Below are 25,900 nucleotides of genomic sequence, written 5' to 3'. Positions count from 1 at the left end.
AAAATGGCAACTTCCCCTTATCGCCATCCCCACCTGCCCTTCCTAAAGCGCCTGTACTTATCTATTGCAGTCCTCCAGTTGTGCAAGCTATCCCACTCTGTGATGCCAATAAAATCATAGCTCAGTCTTAACTCATTTTCACTCTTCCATAATACCTGAACAGTGAAGATGGATTCAACAGTGTTACTCTTCTAAAACCTCAGTGTGACAATATCACTGAACAACTTCACCTGTTCACAACACAAAGTCATTAAATCTTGGGGAATTTAGTTGTGGCCACAAGAGAACAATACAAGCATCCAAGTTCCTAGCATAAAGCTGAATCATGCTCAAATGAACCTTAGTGTGCCAGTCTAGGACAACATGACACCTGAGCTAAACCAATTGCTGACTACTCCCTGAGTAATGGCTGATAATTGACTCTTAAATCCTATAGGGAACATGGATTAAAGAGGGAGTCACTCCTCCAGGAAAAAGGTACTTCCCTAAAAGTCTACTTATCACATACATGTATCTAATTGCTTCCTCTGTATTGTTGACAAGGACTTCTTAAGGCTGCAGCACAGTTGCTATCTTTACAGCATTCAGACCAAAGACGGGCAGATTCACAAGACAGCATGTTTCAGTTCCACAAAAGGAGATTTAGGAACAAAGCAAAGATCAACAGCTGGTACCAATGGCACCCTGCAGTGGCGTCTTTTTCATGTCACTAAAGAGTGGCAGAACCACAGCTTAGGTACCATTAGGAGACACACACCAGTAGCCCCTGACCAAATGAACTAGGGCGTCTCACACTTCAAAAGGTAAGAACATGGTCTCATCAATACTAATAATCACTTTTCAGGAACTGTCCCACCTTTATGGTTCACACAAAGGAAACAGCTTGTATCACCAAGGCCTATACTTCTGAATGTAGGGCAACAAGCTGAAGGATGTAAGGATTTCTGCATCTGTATAATCCACCTCAGAGAGCCTAAAAAATTACAACATAATAAAAAAACCCCACACACGCAAGTCCCACTAATATTTTGAATAGTGGTCACAGAAAAATTTAAGTTGAAAGGGACCTCCAGAGGTCATCTAGCCCAGCCCCCTGTCAACGCAATGCTAAGTTCAAAGCTACATCATGCCACCTTGGGTCTCATCCAATCAAGTTCAGTTAAGTCCTGAAGAATGGAGACTGCACCCACAAAATACCATTTTAAGGGCTTTGGTAAAAAGCATGGAGGCTGTTCACAAAATCTCAACAGCAGGAACCTGTATTTGCAAACAACCTTGTTCTATTACAAGCTAAGTAGATTTCCTGTGACTTATTTCAGAATATTTTTCTGCACTACAAGAGGCAGGAAACAAATCCCTTCCTTAAGGCAGAAAAAACACCACTAGAGTCACCTGATACTGCAACACCCTGCCCACTTAAAAGTTTTAAGCTAAAGATGCCACATCCTCCCAGCAAGAGAGGTGGAGAGCTCTTTTCTTGGGTGAGGAAATTAATTGTAGCTCTTAGGGCCACAACAGCAACTAATTCCTAACAAAGTTTCAGTCTCATGCAACCAGCATCAGCAACAGGTAAAAGGGTATAGTACAAAAACAAAGCATTAGGGTAGTTTTATTTATTAGCAGGGAAGCAGGAAAAAAGTCCTGGTGACACAGTGCCGAGAGAGACTGAAGGGAGTTTCTGGTCCCTTATGGTCTTTGAAGGTGCTATCCTTCACAAAGAGGCCAGAAAAATAACAGTATAAGTACAAAACGATCACTAGGATTTCTAGTGATACAGCTTCTTACTATTATTACAGGTCAAGATATATCATCCCAGTTGCTAAGCTTAAGCAAGACCCACCCTGAATCAAAGCGGTTTGCCTTCATTGTTCCTTGTGGAAGGATATCGCAAAGCCTCAGCAGACAGCTAGAAGCCTCCAGCTGTTGTACCTGTCCATTCATATTCTAGTCTGTTACATTCATATGATCTTTACGAATCTGATCTCACAGCAGCATTACCAAGCTTGCAACAGAACCACACACAGATGTACTAGCAATTTCTTGATCCAAATAACCTGAAGTCACATCTGATATTTGCAACTATACTCACTGGTACAAGATATCCATAGAGCAGCTATCAGCTACTAGTTGGTTACTACTCTGTGTTTGAACTTGAGTACAGGGCTAGAAGTTGCACTTGAGCTGATGTGTAGAACTGACCTCCAACATAATCCAACTGTGTTCCACTTCCCCTGGCGTGCTACTTCAGCAGTTTCTCCACCCTAGGAGGAAGACAGGGAAGGTCTTCACCTGGGGAGGTACAGCCGCCGATGCCTCGTCCTAGAGCAAGCTAATACTGTTGATGAGCTGACCCGAAGCACTCTTACGCTGACAGTCAGAGGCAAAAGCTGAAGCCTTGCACAGGCTGAAGGCAGTGGGCTATAAGAGTCATCCGTTTGCTTTAGGTTAATTCCTGAGGAAGAAGTACACTATTTATTAGAGTATACAGGCAAGATCAACACAGTGAGAAGACCAGCCATCAAGACAAGTAACACCAAAAGCAGCTTCACAAAAAAGTGATGTTCATAGACATTTAAGGTGGTCTCCCAGCCACAGAAAAGATCATATGCAAGACTCAATTGTCTACAAAAAAAACTGAGTCTGAACAGCTATAAAGATCCATGAAGTATTTCAGGTTTGTTTCAATAGCTAGTTTGCCCATTTCAATTTAAACTAGATTTTTTTCTCCTCCACTGCTAAGAGACTTTGTGTTTGAGACTGGCAAGTTGCTAGGGAAGTTAAAGTTAGGTTTATTTGGAGCCAAAACTGTAATAATTGGTTCTGGCTATGCAAATTTCAATACTGCAATCTTTCCAGTTCAGCCTCTCCCCACACTTCTAAGACCCTATACCTGCTACTCTTCAGACAGAAAAGACCAAGTCTTCAAGTCTTCAGTCATATACAGATATCCAAGAATTGTATAGTACAACTATAAATATTGGAAAGTATTTTCATTAATATTATAATCAAAGTAAGCCAATTTTAATCTGGTTGAACAACAGTGTCAATGTGAGTTTTTGTACTAGGATTCTGGTAAGAGATAATTTAACTATGCTTACTTCATGCGTGATAGTGCTTGAAGCCAACATTAAAAAACAAACAAACAAAAAAACAGAGCACCTCCTCTGATACAGAAATTTATTCACCATTTCTGAATGCCCAAGACATCGGCAATTGTCTATACAAAGGTCTGCAAGCTTCCAATTATGTTATTTTAACTTTGTTAGTTGTTTTTTTTAAAAATCTAAAGCAGTTGACAACTCGGGTAATTGCCTTCTTGACAGAGAGATGAATTTACAAGCAGACTTCAGTAGTCAATCTATTTGTACTGAAGCCAACATCCAAATGCAAGCATAACAGAAAAGGTACATTAGACAACAGTCACACTGGTTTTGAACACACCTCTTTTGTTCAAACATCATTAGAAACATCAATATGAGTCTCACAGCCCACATTTGCAAAGACAGTCACACTAGACCAAGACTGATTGCCTTCAGTTTACTTTGCAAGCCTACTTGCTTAAATGGCTAGTCCTTTGATACTGCTGAATATCTTGTCCCCTTCTGAGAAAAAACATGTCCTTTTGTGCTTCATCAAACTCTTCAACTTCCAAGTACTCGATTCTGTATTGTTTACTATCAGCGCCCAAATAATACCAGCCTTGCTGCCAAGCGGTAACAGAGGCCTAGGAGACTTCTGGCATGTTATAACTAGATACTAAGTACATAGAAATAGCAAGTTATAGCCCCTGTAGTCAAAGGGTTGCTGACTGAAATTAACAGTTTTTGATTTTGGCTGCATTTGACAAATCTCTAAGAGGCATTACTGCTTAAGAGATTCAAATATCAGCTTTAGAACAACAATAAAAATGCCTTTAGTCTCCCTCTACAGTGAAAGGGGAAAAAAAAAAAGTCACATGCTTTACAATAGCTTTCAGCAGTCTACAGACAAGACAGATAGACAAATCTATAGCTATTTCTTTCTCCCAGATCCTTCCAATTCTTGCTAGCTTTACCTAGTTACACACACAGAAGAAGCACAAAGGAATTTCAGTTGCTTACCTCTTTCAAAAATTCAGGATGACTTAAGTTACTGCCAACATGCCTTACTATTTCCTACAAATATTAGAAATAGTAGTATAACTACATCTCACTAGTATAACACTGGAAAGACATCTACTGCCTTATGTAGATGGCTGTTCAGATCGGGATGTAGAAAACAGTCAGTACACAGACAAGCCCTGCCTTGTCAAATGTCATTCCAACTTCATCACTCTTCCAAAAACCTCAGTGATTGCAAAGACAGTTCCAGAACCTTTGATTTTTAGGCTTCTTCCCCACAGAGGTGCCATCTAGTCTTTCCGGTAGCTGCAAGACTTACGCTTCGAAGATGACATCTGGCAACTACCGTGCGGCCCTACAGCAGGTAGTTTCCAACATTTTAGCAGTGACAATCAGATTCATAGCAACTATTTCAACAGTTAAAAAGGCAAATACAGAATAAAAAGCACTACCAGAAACTGTTGCCAAAGTCAGCAATCCTCATTATTGCTTAATGCTTACTCTGGCAGATGTGTCCTCAGCTGTGGTCTCCACCTTCCAAAAGACTTGCAGAACAAAGCTGTCTAATGTATCTGCATACTTCATACCTGAAAAAGTAGGCCAGAAACCAAAGGATGGACTTGTTCTTGATACAAGACCACTAATAACAACAGCAAGATTATTTTGAGGAAGACCAAGAGATAGCTTTTTTAATTCTTACACAAAGCAAGCATGGAATAATAGTTTCAAGCATGCACCTTTCCTATTTCTCACAAGCAATGCAGACAGTGGTCATAAGCTGAGAGAGCAAGGAGAACTAATTCAGTAATTTAAGACTGAATCAGCAGCAGGACAGCAGTAAGTTCTGATGAGCTTCTTTTTGATACAAGAAGTAAAAGCCAGCAGAGAAGCTTTAATGATGTGAAGGAAGAGTTCAACAGCGGCTTTACAGTAGATACAATCAAAGCAGTAAGTGATAAATATGCCAATAGGACCACATTAAGTTTTTTAGGGTCAAAAGGATGTTTATAAGATTTTAAATGATATCTAGCTACCTAAGAATTCCCAGAGCCTCAAAGAATAGCAGTTAAAACAGATAGACAAGTACAACCTGCAAGATTTCAACATCCCTTGGATATGACTATCTGAACAGAAGCCTAGGGTAAATATAATACCTGAGGTTTAAGATGGACTACAACATCTATGGTGAGAGGAAGGAATTAGCAATGATAGCCTCTTAGCTTTGGTTAAGAACCCATGCTGAATTGCCAGCTATCTGAAAGACCATACTAAAAACAACGGCTTTAAATATTGCCAGAATAAGACCCAAGATACAACTGCAACTCAGTTAACACAACCAGAGTTAATCACGAAGATAATGTTACCCAACAATTAGGTGAACAGGATTAAAGCAAAAAACAGAACTCAGGGGTTCCTACTGCACAAGAGAAAGGAGGACGACAGACAAAGAAGCAAAGCTCACACAAAAGTAACAGAAACTGGACAGCATTTCAAAAAAAAAAAAAGAATCAATTACATGAACAAAAGGAAAAACATATGTTCTAAACATATGTTCTGAAGCAGGACTGACACCAGAGAATTCCTAAATATTTTGTCATGAACAGTTTCATGTTCATGTCTGTAGAACCCAGGACGAAGAGAATCTCTAGTGGAACTGGCAATAGGGAACTCCAGACTAATGACAAACATGACCAGAGATGAAATGGATGCTGTTAGTGATGCAAGAGGTGAAGGAGACTGTCACAGTCTGGGGAAAGCCATGCAGACAGCTCACAGACTCTGGTTAGCGAAGAGAGCCATGTTAAAAATTGCTGCCTCAGACATCACTGCATACCAGGACTAGCAAAACTACAACTTTGCCAGACAGCAGCAAGTCATGAGCACTCAACCACCATGGATTAAGTGTGAAACATATTAGAAAAAAACAGCTGGCTGCAACTGAAAGAAGTATCCTTCACTTTTCCTTTTCTTTGGGTCAACAGGAAGTTTCAACAAAGACTGATAAAAGGAGGAAGAGTTCAACAGTGGCATTACATGCTCATGGCAAGCTTGATTTTCAACTAAACAACTGATCGTGTTTTTTCTTCTGAGCCACATGTCTTCTGGAAGTATACATAAGTCTAGACTTCAGGGTGTAGCAGAGGCATCTCAAGATTGTTCACACAACTGTCCTTCCTAGAAGGAAACTTCCTAAACTTAAGGAAAGGAATCTACACAGAGTGTCCATATACGACCATCTCTAAGTCAAGTGCCTCTAGACCAGCTGAAACTAAAATAAGTTCATCATTCCACACTCTCCCCTCCAACTATAAGAAAACCATACACTTAACTACAGGAGTACAGGCAAAGGCAGATGGCATTACAAAGCTAATACAACACAAGACTTAAGAACTGCCAGAACAGGATGAGACCAGTGCAAATTAAACTTGAAGGGAGAAAGAGAATAAAAATAAAACCAAAAAACACACAATTCCCTCAACGTTGTAAGCTCACATCGCATCACACGGTATTTTCATGTCAGCCTTCCTGAGGGACAGCGTGAAAGCAAGCCATGCCTCTGGCATACAGAGAGACAGCAAGGGAGATGTGGGGTTGAGCAAAAGAGAAAACGGAATTCCTCAGAAGCGCAGTCAGATTTCAGTAAGGTGGCTAAGTAAAATAATTTACTAGAAAGATGGAACCTGAATTACAGGTACTAGCAAAAGACAGCCTGGTCAAGAGATTGGTAGGTCCTCCCAGAACCTGAAGAGAAAAAAACCCCAAACTCAAGATACATCAAAGCTTGAACTTATGAAAGAAAGCTCTTGTGACAGAAGAGAGGTATGAAAGTATCAAAGAAAAGTACAGTGGATAAAGATACTCAATAATACAAATATAAGAAGGAGGAAGCTCAGAGCGTCAGCATTGCTGAACTCAAGTGCCAAAAGATACCAAGGACTACAGAGACTTACAAACGATACTTTGACCAGGCGATGATTAGAAAGAGGGAACGCAGAAGACGGGACAAAAATTAGTTGGAGAATTCCACACTCTGCTGTTGAGCAACCCAGCTCCAAGGCCCACACTATGAACAACACACGTATGGAATTCCATCAGCAAACAACTCCGAGCAACATTCAGCATGGAAACCTCAAGGGCCAAAACCGCACAAAACATACAAGCATGATTTTTACAGAAAACCACCGGTTACGAGCCTTTTACATAGTGACCACAAGTCTGGGGGCAAGAACAGCTGTGCTAGAAAATGATTTTAAGAAGAGTTACTTGCAAAATATAAAGATTTATTATCTTTGGTGTAATCCCTACTATATACTTCTTACGGCTACATACTAGGAAAAAGAAGTCTTATTTCTGCGTTTCTGGTGTATGAGATAACAGCATTGTGCAAGGCACTGCACAATTTATGTCCATGGTAAAAAAGTAGCGTGCACAGATTGGAAAGGGACATTACACAGTACCATTTCTGGTTGCTCAAACCAGCTCACCATAGCTAACCTCCCGCTGAGGCGCAGAAGGACTGAACAAGGCAACTGTGGAGCTAATCATACAGCGCGAACACCCGGCTGTCGTTCAGGAAGTATTATACTTAAAACAATAACTTGCTGTGCAATCATCTTGTTGAGGGTAACATCTTAATGAACCGACTCTAGATGAAAGAGGGATGTGCTGCTACATTTTTTCCATTTCAAAGCCACAGAACCCAAGGCAAACACAAACGCAAATACAGGCGTACTTTGGTGCGGAACAGAATTACCAGACCAACCCGAGGTTAAGATTTGACAGCGATACGATCTTTAAAATCCCATTCACCACCACAGCCGGATCTCCGACACGACTAACGTCCAGGCTCGCAGAGCCTGGCGCTGGCGGGACTGAGCCGACACCGAAGGGCATTGCTTCGGGCGCCCAACACCCAACTCCTCGGGCACCTGCCCTCGCCTCGGCCGGGCGAGATCGCCGGCCCGATCCACACCTGCCGGGGCGGGAGGAAGGCTGGGCCCGTCGAACTTCAGGAAAAAACGGGCCAGGCCAGCCGCCGCACGGACCCTCACGCCGCGAGGGGCTGCCGGCCGGAGGGCGGGCAAGCGGGAACGGGTCGGCGGCCGACCCCGAGGTCTGCCTGCCTTCCCCGGGCCGCGCAGCTCCCTGCCGCCGCCCCTGCGGGAGAAGGGCCGGTCGCCGCCGCCGCCGCCCCTGCGGACGTGGAGCCGGGCGGCGGCCCTTGCCCGGGCCTCGCTGCCGAACCCCCGCTCCCGGAGCCGGGACCCCGAGCTGAGGTGGGAGGTGGTGGACGGGGGGGGGGGGGGGGGGGGGGCGGCCCTCCCGCCTCCCGCCTCCGGCCTCCCCCCGCCCCGCCGTACCCTTGGCCTCGCAGTCCGCGCAGTACTTGTTGTCCTCCTCCCGCAGCAGCTTGGCCAGGATGGCCTGGTGCTGCTCGTTCTGCTTCTGCGCCTTCTCCCGGCAGGAGCGGGTGGCCATGGCGGCGGGGCTGGAGCGGGGCCGGGGCGGTCTCGGCACCGCTGGGGACGCGTCGCTCCTGCCCTGGCGCAGCCACGGGAACCGGCGGCCGCCAGCGCCGACTTCCTCAACCGGAACTACTTACGGCCGCAGACGCATCCGCCTCCCCCGCTCGCTGACTGACTGACTGACTCGCTCGTGCCCCCTCTCGCCGAAAGATTGAGGGGGGGGTGAAAAAAATAGTCCGCCAGGTCCTAACGCCGCCGCCGCCGCCACGCCGCCCTTCCTCGCGGGGCTTTCCCAAGGGGAATAGCGGAGGCGAGGAGGCGCCGCTCCGCCCTGGCTCGGCTTTGGTAAGCGGCACGGAGGGGATTAACCCCGGAACGAAGGGTCGCCTGTGCGAGAGAAACTGATATCCGTCCGCCGGCGGGTGACCCCGCCCTCCAGGTAGCACCTGTGCGGGGTGGGGCGGGGCGGCCCCGCCCCGCGGGAGGCCTGAGGGACGGCGCCTCGCGCCTCACTGACGGCTGGCGGCCGGGGCTGGGCTGTGAGGCGGCCGGGAGCCCCGGGACGTTCCTCCCCCGGTTCTCGACCCGGCTGGGGTGCTGGGGCCTTTCTCGTAGTCCCGGGCTTCGCCGTGAGGGCGGGCGCCGCTGCCCTCGGGCCCTGCCGGCCTCAAACCCGCCCGTCTTCGCCTCACCCCCGCTGGGGAACGCCAGGCGGGAAGACCTGCCTGGGTCGGGCTCCTCGGTGTGGTCAGCCTAGGCTCCGTCTGTGGGAAGGTGGATCTGTGCCTCCGGCTGTTTAAAGCAGTTGTTTCACCCTTGGACTACGAGGGAGCGGTTAGCCCGTCCCTCTCCGGGTGGGAACCCGCAGGTGGAAAATACCCCAAAACGCGCAGCCAAGGGATCGGCCGGTGTCGGTGGTATGAGGTAGTCCTGTGTCCTTGGGCAGGCGTCTCCTTCCCCACACCAGTGCTGGGGAGGGGAAAAAAAAAAGCTGTTACAGCCTCTTGATTGAATGGGCACTGCCATAGCATGAATTTGCCCTCTGAACTTTCTGCGAGAGTACGCGTTTCCGTCTGTAAAAAACCGTTATGGGCAGCAGAGACCTTGCAATAAGGAGACCGGGGCTTTTTCACCCCCGCTGAGGTGGTGTGGGGCTCTGAGGAAGGTGGAGTGGGATCCCGGGGCTGCTCTGTGAGTTGAACCCAAAGCACCTGCCGAAGGTGTAGCCCAGGCTGATTTTCTGCGGCCGAGGCTGCGCACCGCTACGCTTTCCCCCTCTTAAGTACCGTGCCTCTAGTCTCCCCTTTCTCCATTTCATATTGGGTCCTTTTGCCTCTGCCGAGTACTCTTTTCAGTCTGTTCACTGGTAACATCTTTTTTGTCAGCTCAATTCTAGTTTGCTTTGGTTTTTTTTCCCTCTAATCCAACCCTTCTGGAAAGAGCTGAAGCCTATATATAGCCTATAAAATACTTAAGTGAGGCAGATGGAAATTCAGGTCTTTTCACTCTCAGCCATTAAATTACTGAATCATTCTCTATATCTTTCTTTTTCTCAGATCCAATGGTGAACTAATCATTTTGGAAGAGTTATAATGGCAAGAACTGAGAATACTGCACATCAAGTTAATTAGTAGTTAATCTAGCATCTAACATGGGAGAATGTGTTTAGATCTCCCTCAAATAAAGCAGGGAGTTAAGGTCTGCCCATAGGCTGAGAGTGTCCTGGCCAGTGAGTTATTGGGTATGAGGTTGCAAAATGAGGATGTGGTATTGATGCATAATTCTAAGAGATGGTTTAGCATCCTACTTGGAGGTGGGCATTAAGGGTTAAAAATAAAAATACAGAGTGGCATAACAAAGTTGAGCTGCAGCTGCCTGACCGCCGTGCCTAATTCCAAAGACTTACTGCACCAGAAGGAGTGTAAAACAAATGTTAATGTAGACTGATATTAGCCATACTTGGCTAGGGACTCAATTATTGGGGCACAGAAGTCCTGGCTGCTTAAACATGACATTAAACAGGACTGACTTCTTCTAGCTGAATACTTTACCTACAAGCATACAATTGTTTTCCTTTTCTAGCCCAAAGTGGTTTTAATTATTGGATTTTTTTGTAGAGAAAACTAGCTTCAGCTAGAAGAGCAGCAAATACCTCTACTCCTTGCCGTCATCCCAGGGCTCTAAGGAACACAGTGTTTTTCAGAAAGGCAAGAGCTGTGGGTAGGAATTCCCTGAGAGAGAAAAGTAGGTGAACTTGCCCCTCATACACTAGGTAAGCAGCAGCACTGCCATTTTAGAAAAAAAAAAAATAGTAGTTGCTTTTGCATGTTGTGACAGACTTGATGTGTAAATACATGTAGTCTGAAACTCTCTACCATATTGCCAGAAGGTATCAAATAGCTTTGAGCAATTGGTTTAATTTAATGTGCATCAGTTTCTCTGATTCTAAAATTAATACAGTGATACTTGCCATGAAAAGTGGCTATTGATGCAGCTCCTGTGCTTGAAAAAACCTACACAAGTGCAGAGTAAGTGTATTGTTTGGTGTGTGCTTTGGCCCTTAGTGCCTTAAAACTAGATGTCCTGATTGCGTATTTCCTGGGTCTAACTCCCGCTTTGTGCGCATGCTTGGGTGGATTGATATGGGATATCCTGTTCTAACTGTCGAGCATGATGTGCTGCTTCTGTTCAGCTCTGAAAATTATCCTTTCCTTCGAAGTACTTATCCGTGCTTCTGTAAAGTAGTAGAAATACGAAATCACCTGCTTCACTATAGGGCTGCGATGAATAGCTTATTAATATTTTAATAGATAGTGCTTTGAAAACAGCATGCTATAAATGCACTATTAGGTATTTCCCTAAGAACTCAAATGAATCTAAGGAAGACAAAAATGTATCCTTTCTGTGCCTTTGCTGCTTTTTCTAGATCCTAAAGAGAAATAGTGTTGTAGTTGAGAAGTTATTGCCTGAAGCATTTTTCAGAGGGAGAAAAAAAGAGAAGATGTCTTTCAGGATACAGTATGATTTATAGAATGGGTTAAGGTCTGCCCACACCATGCCGTGAAATACAGTGCAGAGAGGCCAGAGATGTCACCACCTAAGGCTCCTTCAGAAGGAGAAGATACACAGTTGTCGTGCTGAGCCTGTCAGCTTGGTGCCCTTTGCTTCACCTTTCATTAAGCCCTGCAGAGACAGCCTATACAATCCAGCTTTGGAATTGTTTAAGTACATACTCTTGTGTTTCAAGACCTGTATCTTCAGAGTCGAGTGAGATTCATGTGGCTAACTGAATTTTCCGTAAAGTAACTTAAATACGGGAGTTCTGCAGTTTCCAATACTAGAGGTTGTGTTGTGTTCGGTAAAAGCACAGATTTACCCAGCGTGAAAAAGACTTCTTCCTAGCTGCCACTACTTGTCATCCTGTAGGCTATTCCACTGTTTTGCAGGGATACCTATAGATAATTTGTGAAGTTCATGTTGTCTTACAATCTGATAGCTGAAATTCACTGCAACTAGACACCTACCTTATTCAGAAATCATCCCATAAACCAGCTTTAAATAGTATTTGCTAATCAGGACATTATTAGCATAAATTTGACTTAATGGGGGAGAATGTATCAGGTGCAAAGTTATTAACTGGATTGAAACCAGGTGTTAAAATAGCTGTGTTTTTCTAATGCCTCATCCTCAAATATCAAAGTCCAGAAATAAATAGGGTTCCAGTTAGAGTTGTTGTGTTTGAGAATTTCTGATTCATAAGAAACCTTGGTGCTTCAGATGTTTTCATGCTCTTAAGAAAACAAACAAACAAACAAATATATATATATGTATATATAAAAAAAAACTTCCTGGGAAATGGACATTTCGATAATGTTCCTGAAACTCAACTCTTCGAGTTGGCTCTCCAGGCCGTGGAGTCTGGGCAGCCCGTGGGGTCAGATAACATGGTACCTGCAGTCCTTGGCTGGCAGAGAACGACAGAACCTGAAAAGTTAGCCTTAACCACTGTATTTCAGCTAACACTTTAGATGGAATTTCTGTCACAGACTTAAGAAAATCTTGAGCTATGAGCCAGTCACCCTGTCTACCCTTGATAGCCAGTGGAGGGAAACAGACATTCCTGGAGGTGGTTTGTCTTGTTCTCAGACAGGTGTCTGACTGACTGGGGTGAGCTGAATTACCATCTGGAAGGGCTGGTGTTAGAAGGAGGTGAATCACTTTCCGGATCATTTGTGTCTCCTCATTGACTCTAAAGGGTAGAGAGGGTGACCGCCTCTTACCTGAGCGTACAAAAGTTAGACATTTAAGAAATGAATTCTCAGTGTTGTCTTTAATTAATGAGAATTTTTCAGCAGTGTACTTTGTGTAGGAAAATTCCTGCCCAGCTCTAGTTCTGATATCTTCCATCAAAAAAAAAAGAGAGGAAGCTATAGTAACTTGACATTACATGAAAAAGCATCTGTATCAGGGAATCTAAAACTATACCAAAGGTTTCCTCATATTTTTATTCTTTGCTTAAAAAGAAGAATCCAGCCTCACAAACAAATTCAAGAGTGTTAAAAACCACAATGTTTTTACAAAAAAAACCCAACAAGCCCCAGCCTTTGAAAATCAGAAAATTTAGTTTTCAAAGCTCAATTTTAACTCTGCTTTGATAAACCTTTTTAATGTTAATATACAAACCATGTGTATATTTGAACATAATACTTACATTAATTTATGCTTTACAAAACTTAAACTATACAGGACAGAATGTATTGATACCATAAAAAGAATCCTTATGCGATGCAAAAGTTGTTACGGACAAGACTGTCTAAACCATAGTTGACAATACTACGATACATAGGAGTAACAAGATTTTACCTCATCATCCCCAAAATGGGTATTAAATCTTTGACAGCCTTGTAGGGTCACTGCAATTGGAAGTCTGATCGATAACCGTCGTGGGCTTGCTCCAGGAGTGGCATAAGTCATGTATTCTTACAGTTTGAGCACTTAACTGCCTGGCCAGTGAAGCAAACAGTTACAGTGTCAGTGCTGAGATGGTTAAAAAGTATAAAAGGAGCAAGATTTATAGGCGAGGCTGCATTTTCAGTGACTTCTTCTAGTTTCTGTACAGCAGCTTGACTGGAGAGATGTTAGAGGTATTAAATTTTTCTTCCAGTTTCTTGGTTCTTCCTTTACTTCTATGCAGAGACAGAGCACCAGGTATTCAGTGAATTATCGACACTATGACATGCCAGATAATGCAGTCTAATTTCTATAGGTGCTGAGCATTTGAAATACACTGAAATCGAAAGATTGCAGTGTGTTTGCACTCCTGAAAATTAAGACAGAAATTCTTGAAACTAGAAAGGGATCTCCATCTTTTATGAAGTGGCATCATCTAGTGACATCCCAGCACATGATGATGCTTCACCAACAATCTTGTTTTCTTGAGAGTTATTAGTAAATTTGCATTGTAATTGTAAATACAAATTAGCACCTGGGAGGTGACTATAAATTAAACCGATGGATGCAAATGACTAAATACATTTCAATGAGCTTTGCTGTCAGTCATAATTGTGTAAGCTCAGAAAAAAAATACCATACTGTAGAGCTAATATGCATATATACAATTATGTTTTAAACTACTGCATGTATTTGGCCACTATATTCTAGTGTGGATTATAGTGTAGGATAGTGTAGGTGTAGAATATAAGGAAATGGAAGCTCCATATGGTTCCAATGGAAGCATGGAAGAGATCTTAAAAATTAAATGCTTTGCACTTTCCAAGCTCACGGCGTATTTTCAGCTATTTAAGGCTATGTGTATGTTTCAGCCTGAATCTTTTCATTTCAATTTATCTCATTCTAAGATTGGGCTTTTTGAACAGAGAGACTGTTAGATGGAACTTTGTGAGTCATGCATTTGGCTTACTCAGGCTTTGAGGATAAGAATACCAGCCTTAGGTATCAGTAGTCCTTGATATCTAGCCAAGAAGAAGAGCAATAATCAGATGTAAAATCAGTTGCAAAATCATAAATTTGAAAGATTAGGGAGAAATATGGAAAGTAAATAGAAGGAGGGACAGCTGAGCTCCATCATTGTTACTGTTTCATGTGCTACTGTGCAAAAGGTAGTCTTTGAAGCTTAAAGTGTTTTGTTGACTGGGTAAACGACAGGATAGACACTAAAGCTAGGACATTTTTTGATCTTGGCTTCACGTGGAACAAATCTTAATTTTAGCTCTTCAACAATAGGAACTGTGATTCATTTAGCCCATTTTTTCACCCCAATGAAATCACGAACTTACAGAGAGTGCAGGTTAAAGACTAGCTGATGAATTGCAAGCTTTGGACTGTTGCAGACAGAAGAGAATTTATATATACATAGCTTTTGAGATGGTTTTTCCTCTGTAACAGTATGTTTTTCCTTCTCTTTTCTGGAGTACTGTTTAAATGCTAGTGTAAATAAATCAGTGTGTATCTTTTCAATGCCCCTTATGATAAGGAGCAACTAATAATTGCATGTTAGATCTTGCCTCTTTGAAAGTCTGCAGTGGTCCTGCCAATGCTACCTATTTTTGTCTTAGTAGAATCTTCCTCAGAGAGGTGGAAATGTTGAGGAGAAACATTTTAAACACTTTTTCTCCTTCAAGATAATTTCATACTAGGGGAGGCTGAGGGGGTGGGGTCATAGCAAATCATACTGGCTTCTGAGTTTCTCTGAAGTCCTAAGATGCTGAAGAAGGATCATTTCTACTTCAAAAGCTGGATATTTTTAGTGAGCAGGGAGTCTTTTATCAATAAAAGAATGTCCCTAGCTCTCACAAACTGAGCTCATATCTGCAGGAGAACATGTTTCTCCTCAGCCACTGGATACTCAAGAAATTAGAAAAGTGATTTACTGTTAAAAAGAAAAAAAAAAAAAAATCTCTTCCTTCAGCCCTTCTGTGATCAATCACCTGAGGAGAAACCTACTTGGATATGTTCACAGGGCAGTGGCTACATCTGGCAGCTAAAAAAATCTTCTGGGTGGCTGCCTCCTGAAGCATGAAATCAGTGATGGTTGCTGTGATGTTTTCCTTGTTTTGTGTACAAAAATTGCAGTCATACTGCACAGGAAGTGGGATGTCAGGACAATATGAGCTCTGACCCCAAGAATTTGCAGTTCTTGAAGAGCTGCATGGCCCTACGCAGTGTACGGAAGAGAACAGGATCTCTCTGGACAAGCGTCTCACTGTCTGGGATTCCCTCCAGCTCGCTAGCTTGCTTCATCTTTTTCCTGCCTCGCTTTAGGCTGACTCTGGAATTCCCTCTAGATCAGGTTTTCACAGAATAGGGAAGTTTTTGTGGAAACCCCCTTGTAACTGCATTGCTTTTCAAGAAGTGTTTTTCTCTCTGTACAGAATCTATGCTGGTCCTTTGCCCCTCAGCTGTTTCCTTGCCCTGTTGTGCTGTATGGCACTGGTTACGCCTGACCTAGCATGTTTGTCTTTACTGACACGGGCCCAGATAGGTATGTCATGTAATAAAAAAAGAAAAATTAACATTGCAATGTCTGTGCTTTTATTACTATAGCATCTTTGACATCAAAGTCCTGCTCAAAATACTAGTACAGCAAAGCAACGGGGGTTTTCTAAAAGCCATATTATTTTGATTATTTAAAAATAGACTTCTCTCTCTAGAAAGTATATTGAATTTTCTCTTTTATGGCTTAATGATTTGCTGTTATGACAGACTTAATCAATCTGATGAGTCCATGTTCAACGTTCTGGCAAATATAATCAGCCCTGGAGTGTTTTCTTACTCCCCAAAGGCACATTGTTTCTGTGTTTATTTCATTCTGATGTTTTATCTGGAAACCGTATTTCTTTTTCTTGAAGAAAAGTATACTGTCCTGAGACGTACGTTGAAAGCCATGTGTTTAATTTACTGAATATGAAACAATCTTTTTACTTAGGAAGTAAAAGGAGAAGGTTATAGAACAAAAAGTCCAGCTAGCTAACGGGTGCAGAAGTTACAGAGATGAAAAAGGAAAAGATTAATCATGTAAAAATCACAGCGCAGATTTAAAAACAGTTTGTAGTAATAAGACTGTTAGAGACTCCAAGACAAATCCTATGTCTCATTTCTAAAAACAATCTACACAATGTCCATTTGTTTGACTGCAAGATCAAGATCTACTTTCCATAACTCATTTCTTTCTTCTGAATCTTCATTTTGTGTTCTTCAATGTCACTTGTCTGTCAGATTATTCTAGGGCCTTTGAAGTGCAGAAGGATGGTCTATTTTCAGGCTTTACTCCCATGCAGAGTTCCAGTATGCGCTGCAAGTCTTTGAGGGAGGGATTTGTCTCCTGAAAAATATGAAGCATGTTACCGAGTACTATAAAATAATGAATAAAAAAGAAAGCAGAGAGATTCTAGGCTAAAAAAAAAAAAAAGTAGATGTAAGTGTATCTTATATGTCATGTTGAGTCTACTAAAGAGGATCATTATTTAACAAGCACTGCTTTTTTTTAAATTTCCATACTTGATTCTGTGAAGACAGGAGTAAGTGCATGGAGCAATAGAACTGACGGTTTCTGTTCCTCAGCAAGTGCAGGCCAGAGCCCACAGTATGGAGTGCTAACTACCTTTCCTATTGCAGGAAAGGCAAGAAAAACTTTTAAGTCATGCTGTAACCACTGCTGCTTCATACAAATAGCTTTAGTACATTGCTAGACCCTGCTCATGTTCTTGGACACTGTGCAGAAGGGGCCTTTCTTAATTGGACCAGTTGCAGGAATGACCTGGAACATGCAGATTATTGAAATCAGGTGTCCAGTGTAACACTTGTCAGGATAATTTAGACTCAGAGCTCTATTTAAATGCTGTTGTGTTAATACAGCACATTTAATAATAGTCTAGTGCTAGGCAGGACATAATCACTCGCTCTCTAAAGGATAATTTGTAATGAGCAATGTCGTCCTTACAACTCTGATGATGCGAGATCATCTCTGAATCTTCAGTTTAAATGACACACCCAAGGTCAGCCATTATCTCTATGTATTCTTACTATCATACAGTCTGATAGGAATTGTCTTGAATATCCACATGTAAAGCATTCATGTCCATGACAGCTTTTTAATGCCAGATAAGACTTTTGGTGTTCTCTTTGTTATGAAGTACAAGTGGGCAGCCTTAGCAGAAGGCTCTTAATAAGTGAATTAACAAGAGTTAAGATTAAAATAAAATCGTTGTGTACTTCTAAGTGGTGTCAATTAAATGTATAGTTCTAACAAATCTTAGATCTTACCTAACGACAACGGTTCTTAAATTCTGATAATCATGCAGCTACGTAAAATGTCATCCTTTTGACACACTATGCAGTAGAAATCCTAATTGGAGTGCTAAGATGGACTGCTGAACCCCTTCAACTCACTCAGGGAAGACTTATGATGATAGTATGACTTTTAACCAATGGAAGAATGCAAAATAAAAATGGATTAAAATTGCATCCAAGGGAAGGGTGTTGGACAGGTGTCTTCCTCTGCTATTTCCATGGGAGAGGGTGTTTTTTAGTTTGATTAGATTTGGATGTTAATAAATATTTAATTTCATTTCTAGTTTGTGTCTGTTTTCCATGAAATCTCTCAAGAACAGCAGTGGGTTTTTCTGTCTCCCTGATGATTCTGAAGTCCCCTGAAAGTCAAAACACTGCAAGCAATTCACAGCTTCCTCTGGTTTCAGCTGAATCATCCTGCCTGCGCCTCAGATAACCAAGGAGAAAATTTCCCTGGGTGTCACACCAGTATTGAAATTTATCCATGTTAGTGTTATACAAGTGTCTTATTTTCTCTGTGACTTTCCCTCTTTACATTTCAATAGTTAAAGACAAGGTTTCATGTCCTTCGAGTTGCAGCATTCAGAGACATGACAGATTAACTAAGCTTTTTAAGTGGCTCTCTAATTTCAGGGTGGTTTGCGTGACATTGATGGCATCATTTAAAACTACAATTCTGAGCTTTTTCATCTTTTTTGTAGCACACATTTCCATAACCTATTTGTATTATATAAAAGGAAAGAAAAAATAATTTCCGCTGGCTTTTTTTGGACTGAAGATCTAACTACACAATTGTATCAGCCTCACTTCTGCACCACACAGGCAGATGTGTCAACACCTGTAATGTGGGTTTTCTTGTACTTTTCTGTGCTGTGCCTGGTGGTAGAGGTAGCATTTTTGTCTGGATGAAATGGGGTCTAACCCAATACAGGCAGACCCAAGTCTGGTTTTGACTAAGTCGCTCCACCTCCAAGGGCTTAGTTTCCCCATCTATAAGATGAAGATAAGGTACTGGCCTCCTTTTTAAAGTGATATCAGATTTATAGAGGTGAAGTGCTGCTAAAGAACATTTTATTATCAAGTCCTGCATCCCTGGAGCTTGGATTAAGGTGAAGGCGTTTGCCTTGTGCTCATTTGTTCTTCCTGAAATATCTATCTGCTTTGTATTTATTTTTAGAAGATGGCATGGATTTTGAGGTTCAAGGAAACAGTTGCTTCCTGCACTGGAGAGCAGCTATCTCACCTTGTTGACCCTTTACAGCATCAAGCTCAGATACAGGAGAGTTTCTGGCATGACTCATCCTGGAATCGCAGCTCCCAAGGAGATACATCAGGGGAGCAGAATTGGAAGGTAAGCAGGTTTTCCCACATCTGACCCAATTTCTGGCTGAGACTAAAATACCCCATGTGTCTTAGATTCTGTATCTAGACTAGTACTCTTAATGTACCTAATTCACAAACCAGTTTGGGGGCATTAGAAAACAGCCTGATGCGTATTTCCAGAGTACTTTGTCTGTGAGAAATGCTACAAGAGCCATCAGTATGAGAAATAGCAGATGATAGAAAAATGCTACTACTGCCTGATGATGCATGGACAGTTTGGCCAGCTCAAGCAGGAGATCTATGGCAAGAGGCTTTGCGAGTCCCCAAGACTCTGAGGTAAATATCTGGGAGGAGGCTGCGGGACCCTAAGCTACAGCTAAAGCCAGTTTGCAGCCAGCAATATTTCATGAAGTTTGGGAAGTTCTTGCCGCTCATAAAACCAGGGTGAAGACAGCAGAGCCTGCAGAGCTGGTCTCCAGCTGAGAAGTGCCCAGCTGGTGCATACCAGCTGGGCTTGAAAATGCATGCACTGGGTGCTCTATATGCCTTGCTTTAGCTGTGGGACTTACATGTGTGGAGGTGCCTTCTCTTTTAGTCCTAACGCTACCTTCTTTCATCTGTGGTCAGAACCAAAAGGTCATATTTTCTGCTGTGGAAAAGCCCCTCTTTAGTAAACTAAAAATAGAGAACAAATTTTTTTTAAAGTATTTTTACTTTTATTAATTCAAATGTGGATGAAGGAAAACATTGAAAAATATATCAGATGTAATCTGCATGGTTGGTAGAATGTGAAGCTTTGTTATTAGTGAATGATTGATGTGAGGAGTCCTACTGTTTTGCTTTAAAATTTCAAAGATAAACAACTTCCATAGATGCAATTTGTTTAAATTGTACTTTTAGCATAAACACTATGAAAAAATATTGGCTGTTATTAGAAAAGTGAAGAACTTGATAGTAAATTGAAATTAAGAAGAAATGGGATTTCTCTTCCTTCAACTAACCTGATTTTAATGTTAATGAAACCCCGACAAAAAAAGAGATCTCCAGGAAGGGTAAAAACTGAGAAAAAGTATTGAGTGCTACAGGAAAGAACTGCTTTAAAGTGGTTAAAAGAGCCTAAGGTGTTGCACAAGCACAGATGAGATTTCTCCTTCTGAGAAGAAGTTTTATTCCGGTCACATGCAGACATACTTGTTCTGAGGAAGACGCGCAAGAACTGACAAAGTATCCACATCCACACACTGTAAGAGAGACTGAATGTGACACACGTGGTTTAGTGTGTTAAAATCAGGGGTTTAGCTGATGTTGCCAAGAGGTCACTTGCCTGAGGACAGTGTGTGTTTGTTTTCACCACACTCTAACTGATAGATGCAGCTTATCAGTCTTCTCCTGTTTCTCTCTCCTCCTGCGTGGCCTCCAGCGGAGCCTAGTTACGTAGCTTTTTCTGACATGTGCCCCTGTGCTGTATGAAATAGCCTGCAGATGTTGACGGCTAGGGAGTCTGAGAAACGGACTCCTTCACAAATAGGTTGACCTTCACCTGGCTGAATGGTGTTATCTCAGATTTAGTTCAGATGTCTCCAGTTGTGAAAACTGTTGATGTTATGTGTCGTCCTGGCCTGGATGCTTGTGTTCCTCATTGATTCTCTCATGTATTTCAGCTTGCATTGTCTTGTATGTGCAATGAAAATAATCCTTTCTTCTTACTGTAAGGGTTTAGATCAATAATTTCTCCAAAATTCTGCTGATACCTATTTCTTCATTGAGGGAGAGGACAGACACATGTTAATGTAACAATGAACCCACAGCAAGTGTCAGCAGCCTGGACAGCAGAATGGGACCTCAGCACTTAGTCTTTGTTCTGATGCTTTCTCAGGCTGCACACAGTATCCACGTTTCTTTGCCTTCAAAAATATCTCAGATTGGTGTCCAAGAGTATCAATACCTGTCCACTTCGTTAGAGAGGTAAACTATGTGAATATATTGCATTTGAGTTGATTCTTACTCAAGAAGTATGTAAGGGGTATATGTACAAGCATATTTCCAAAGAAATTTTTAATTGCTATTGTCCTCTGCAGACCCTGATTCCTCACTCCATGCAGTAACTGGCATTCCCCACCATCAGCCAACTATAATAAATCCCTTCATACACAGTCTTCATTGTTCTTGCACTCTTCCTTGTTTTTCTTGTTCTTAAACACACTTCAGCTACGACTGACGTGGTTTAGTTCATATGACACAGCCCTCTGAGCACTGTTGATCATAAACTGAGAGAATGTTGATTACCGAGTATTAGGCTCTACATATTTTCCAAATTCTTCCCATTGTTTACTGATGATGCAAAGGAAGCATTTTGTGCCAGTTCTGTGACTGTTGCAGAACAGCAATACAGCCTACAGGTAGAAGAGCAAACACCACGAGGCACAGAGGCTGCACAAGCCTCAGCTGGATAAGAAGACTAAGAAATATGGGCTATATTTGGCCAGGAATTGTTTTTAATGTCAGCGATACGGCAAACTGTGCATACCTGGGGAGAAACTAAGAATGACGTAGGCCTCCAACCTCTGGTTTTGGCACATACAATTAGAGGGTGGGATACAGATGATGGAAATTAGATGCTGTTCCTATTTGAATTTCAGGTGGAAATAAAAGTCATAAAAAATAACATATATGAATAGGATTGAATGCCATATGAATAGGCAAATGCAAGGATTCACCTATGAGTGTAAATTTTGAAAACAGAACTAAGCAAAAGACTGATATACTCAAGAGAGATTTCTCCACTGAGAAATAGAACTGCATCTGACAGCATTTCAAATTTTCTTCTCCCATTACTCTAAAAGCATAATGACGTTGTTACTACAAATGGGAAATACCCAACATGGCTTCAGTTGAATATTTGCAATGAGGAAAAAAAAATCTTTATTCACATTGGATTCAGTCTCACATACAGTAAAAATGTTACAGTTCATCAGGTCTCTAATTTATTCTCTATATTACTTTCTTTAATGATGTTTATCTTTTTATTGACTATCTTTTTCCACTTAGGAAACACTACAAGTCCTCTTGACTAATCAGAGCATTAAAAAATCAACTGTAAGAAACAATTTCAGAGGAGAAGCTGATCAAATGCTCCTTAAATTGTTTGCAAAGCTAATTTATACCTTTGTATATTAGTTCTGTCTCTTGCCAATTTATTTTGTGTACAAGACATAGGACTGCTTGAGAAACATGGGGCCTGAAAGAGAACTGTACTGCAAAACTACATAGCTTAAAGGCTAAACTGTAAGACCATGGTAAGAGATAATGGAAGACTGAAACAGAAAATTGTCCCAGCATTGTTCCAAAGTGCCCACTACAAGGAGACTTTTACCAAAGCACTGGGTGGTACCTCTGTCAGGTGAAGGATACTGGCCTAGCTGGATTTTGGGTATAGTTCCAGCAGATGCTAACAGTTCCTTTACAGTTTGGTGCATCCCATCAGGATGCCTCTTTCATGACCACAAAAAATGTGCATTTGCTAAACAGCTTCTCCATAGTGGAAATGAGATATTAGCATTTGCTTTTTACACTAGTCTTGATCTGCCTGTAGCTTTTTCAGTTTTCAAAACGATATAAAATATTTATAACTAACCAAACTCCAGAAGAAACACTATTAGCTGTAGTTTTACTACATAAAATATTTTATTATAATTGTTATCTATCAAGTTTTGATGCATTGTGAAATGGTTTCATGAAGCGCTAACTTCCCACACAGGGATGAAATCCACAAGCATTTCTGTATTAGGTGTGTGTATATATATATATGTGAATAAGGATATGCAAATGTATGTAGATATTCATGTTCTAGAAACAGTTACAGTTTTCAGTTTCAGCTCTGCGTGGGAGGCTGTTATTGAAATAATTTCCTTCCATGGAGAGGAACAACATACACATTTTGTCTTGCCAGAGAAGACGAGAGGTCTAGTACTCAGCAGGAAATGCTGAGTCCAGACTGCTAGCTGTGTGGTGGCTGAGGTAGTTCAGAGGGCAACTTGCACATGGGGAGATTTAGGTTGGATACTAGGAAAAATTTCTTCACTGAAAGTGTTGTCAAGCATTGGAACAGGCTGCCCAGGGAAGTGGTTGAGTCACCAATCCTGGAGGTGTTTAAGAGATGTGTAGATGTGGCACTTAGGGATGTGGTTTAGTGGTAGACTTGGCAGTGTTAGGTTGATGGTTGGACTTGATGATCTTAAAGGTCTTTTCCAACCTAAATGATTCTATGATTCTATGATTTCTTACTGTTCACAGGCAATTAAGCTGACTGGCTTCCCACAGAACTTGTTCTTGATGTGTGCCACCAGTGATGCACTGTAGTACATTCTGCTGCTCATGTACTAAGTAAAAATAACCCCTGTGTGCCAATCAATGTCAGCAAATTACCAAGGCATCAGTGGCCAGTCTCCAGTACACTGAACTCTTCCTAGAATCCATGGTAAATCCAGGCCTCTTGTCCTTGAGTCTAGCAAAGCAGTGTAGTCATGCTAAAACTGGCTGTGATAAGGCAACTTCCTTGGAGACAGCCTAACTTAAAAAAAAAGAAAAAAAAGGCCAGTAACACAAATACAGGCTTAGGAGAAGTTTGTTGGGTGTCCAGGAACAGTACGACATCCAGACCACTTCTGAAGTTTTATGAATATGTGTCTGGCTGTTGAAGAAGAGCAGATGGAAAGGGTTCTGTGGACTACAAAGTGAAATTTGGGCTGCTATTCCCAAATTAGGTTGTACGAGAATTTCCTACAGACCAGGCAGCCCAAAATGTCAGAGGGGTTTCTTGCCAGATTTCCCCACCCCCACTCATCATGTCATTCCATACCTTGCCATTTCTCTCCCAGCCAGCAGATGACAAAGCAAGTTTTCTCCCAAAGACCAGGAGCAATTGTTCTTTCCTCTGCTGAGGGATAACAAACCAATGTCCTGTTTTCTGGTGCCACTGTGGTCTGAAATAATGCCAGCACCATCATTAATGCTGCTCTGCCATCGGTTGAAAGGACATAACCCTTTTTTGTTCCCATAAACCAAAAGAAAAAACACGGGCACTGCTGTGACAGGGAAAATCCTGGTGCCAATTTGGATGTGGAAACCTACGCCTGCCTCCCCTCCCTCCATGCCCGCAGCCAGCGCCTGCTGGCAAAGGTTAGCCCACCCGCTGCTGAAAGTGCTCGTGGACCTCAGCGCTGTGCACGCAGGGCCGGCAGCAGAGGTGCTCCCACAACACTCCTTTGGTGAATGGCTGTGACCGCTTCCTGGGGTGCCCGTCTGCCCCGGCACAAATAAGCTGCCGCTGGTGGCAACAATCTAAACATTCTTCTTCTCTTCAGCTCCAAAGTATATGAGGCTGCGGGCCAGAAAACACAAAATGAGGCATTTTAAGACACAAGTATTGCAATATGTAACAACTGGTTAGTAATACACAGACAGAGGGTTACCTCAGAGAGGTGTAGTGACACAGCAAGCTAACATAACGCTCCGGTCATCTCATTCTCTCCCCTTGTTTTCAATAATACGGGGAGATTAAATACTTTTTATTCCCTTGCATCCCTGTACTGTTATGCTTTCTGGCTTCCCGCAAAGCACCAAATCACTGCGTGAATCCTGCTTAGAGTATTCCATTTTTTCTCCTTGCACAGGGTTTGCAGAGCACAGCAGGCCTCTGCGATGCGGCTGGTATTACCCACACCTCACTATGAATAGTTTTACAGGAAGGACCATCTGGTCATCAGCTGCCCAAATGCGCATTTGCTTGCCCTCCTCCACCTGTTCAGTGTGTAATTCAGCCTTTCCCTGCCAGGTGCTCTCCCATCAGAGGTCCTCCTGAGCGAGGGGACGAGAGGACGCAGCACATCTCCCGGAACAGCGGCAGGCACAGATGCCTCTCCGAGATCTCTGTTCTTAAGAAGGAATAAATCCCAGCTTATCTTCAAAATGGAGGCGATGTATAAGACCAGAAGGTAACTGCCTAGCTCAGAGATCAACCTCATGTTATTCCAAGCAACTGCTGCTCAAATGGAAAGGTCAGGTCCAGCGTCTGAGCTGACATCACGCATAGCAGGCATGCGCATCACTGATGATGTCACTATGTTCTGGGAAGCCCATTTACCAGAAGCTCTGTGCCATTTAAGAGATGTTTCTACCCACAACCACTCACAGGTGAGCCAACAATGTACCTGCCAGTCAGATCTGTACTGCCTTAGCACTGGGTTTCTCTGTGCAAACTAAGCCATCAACCTCTAAAAACCACCTAAGTGACTTGTTTCAGGACTGCCCCGACATACCTGTGTGTCCGTACTGGACAGACTGGACCACAGCTACATGCTCTGAAAAAATGTTTTAATAACATAACTGTAACAGCTAAGCCACCTTCAACAATGCCCAATTAAAGGAGGCCTTAAAATGAGTTTGGGTTTATGTGTAAAACTTTCAGGGAGACTGGTGCTGCTTGTTAGAGGCATCTCTTTCTCCCTCTTTGCACCCTTGACTTCCCACAAGAGCTACATTTTACTAGAATAATGAACCTGAATGTGAGAGTCAGATGCAACTCAGGGATGGAGGAGTTCCAGTCCACAGGGATTACCTTTTTTATTTGACCGTCAACAAGATCTTCATGTACAAAATACAAATTATCAAAAGATTTCCTTCAGAGAAAGGAGGGAGAGGGAG

General features: G+C 42.4%; 2 protein-coding genes and 1 long non-coding RNA gene across 8 annotated transcripts in view; 1 reads left to right on the top strand and 2 right to left on the bottom strand.

Annotated features, from left to right (window-relative positions):
- The window catches only part of SMAP1 (small ArfGAP 1), an 88,718-nt gene extending 80,009 nt beyond the window's left edge, over positions 1–8,709 (bottom strand). Inside the window, exon 1 of one of the 2 annotated variants that reach the window (XM_069804605.1) lies at positions 8,462–8,709. In XM_069804605.1, the coding sequence (XP_069660706.1) occupies positions 8,462–8,579 (118 nt within the window). In that variant the 5' untranslated portion in view covers positions 8,580–8,709. The remainder of the gene's footprint in view (positions 1–8,461) is intronic. The other variant, XM_069804606.1, reaches the window with a different exon arrangement.
- Positions 8,710–8,808: 99 nt separating this feature from the next.
- LOC138689529 (uncharacterized) lies at positions 8,809–25,637 on the top strand. Of its 2 annotated transcripts, none has more exons than XR_011328359.1 (3): positions 8,809–9,005; positions 19,053–19,226; positions 25,032–25,637. It is a non-coding gene; the product is annotated as an uncharacterized lncRNA (long non-coding RNA). The 2 variants fall into 2 exon arrangements; XR_011328360.1 differs by lacking the exon at positions 8,809–9,005 and adding an exon at positions 15,199–16,067.
- Positions 16,095–25,900, bottom strand: part of FAM135A (family with sequence similarity 135 member A) — a 111,082-nt gene continuing 101,276 nt past the window's right edge. For all 4 annotated transcript variants that reach the window (XM_069804600.1, XM_069804601.1, XM_069804603.1 and 1 more), the window contains one exon: positions 16,095–16,907. The gene's annotated coding sequence lies outside the window, so the exon portion shown is untranslated. The remainder of the gene's footprint in view (positions 16,908–25,900) is intronic.

This window comes from Haliaeetus albicilla, chromosome 17 (assembly GCF_947461875.1).
Source record: "Haliaeetus albicilla chromosome 17, bHalAlb1.1, whole genome shotgun sequence".
Lineage (NCBI taxonomy): Eukaryota > Metazoa > Chordata > Aves > Accipitriformes > Accipitridae > Haliaeetus > Haliaeetus albicilla.
This window is presented reverse-complemented; position numbering and strand designations above follow the sequence as displayed.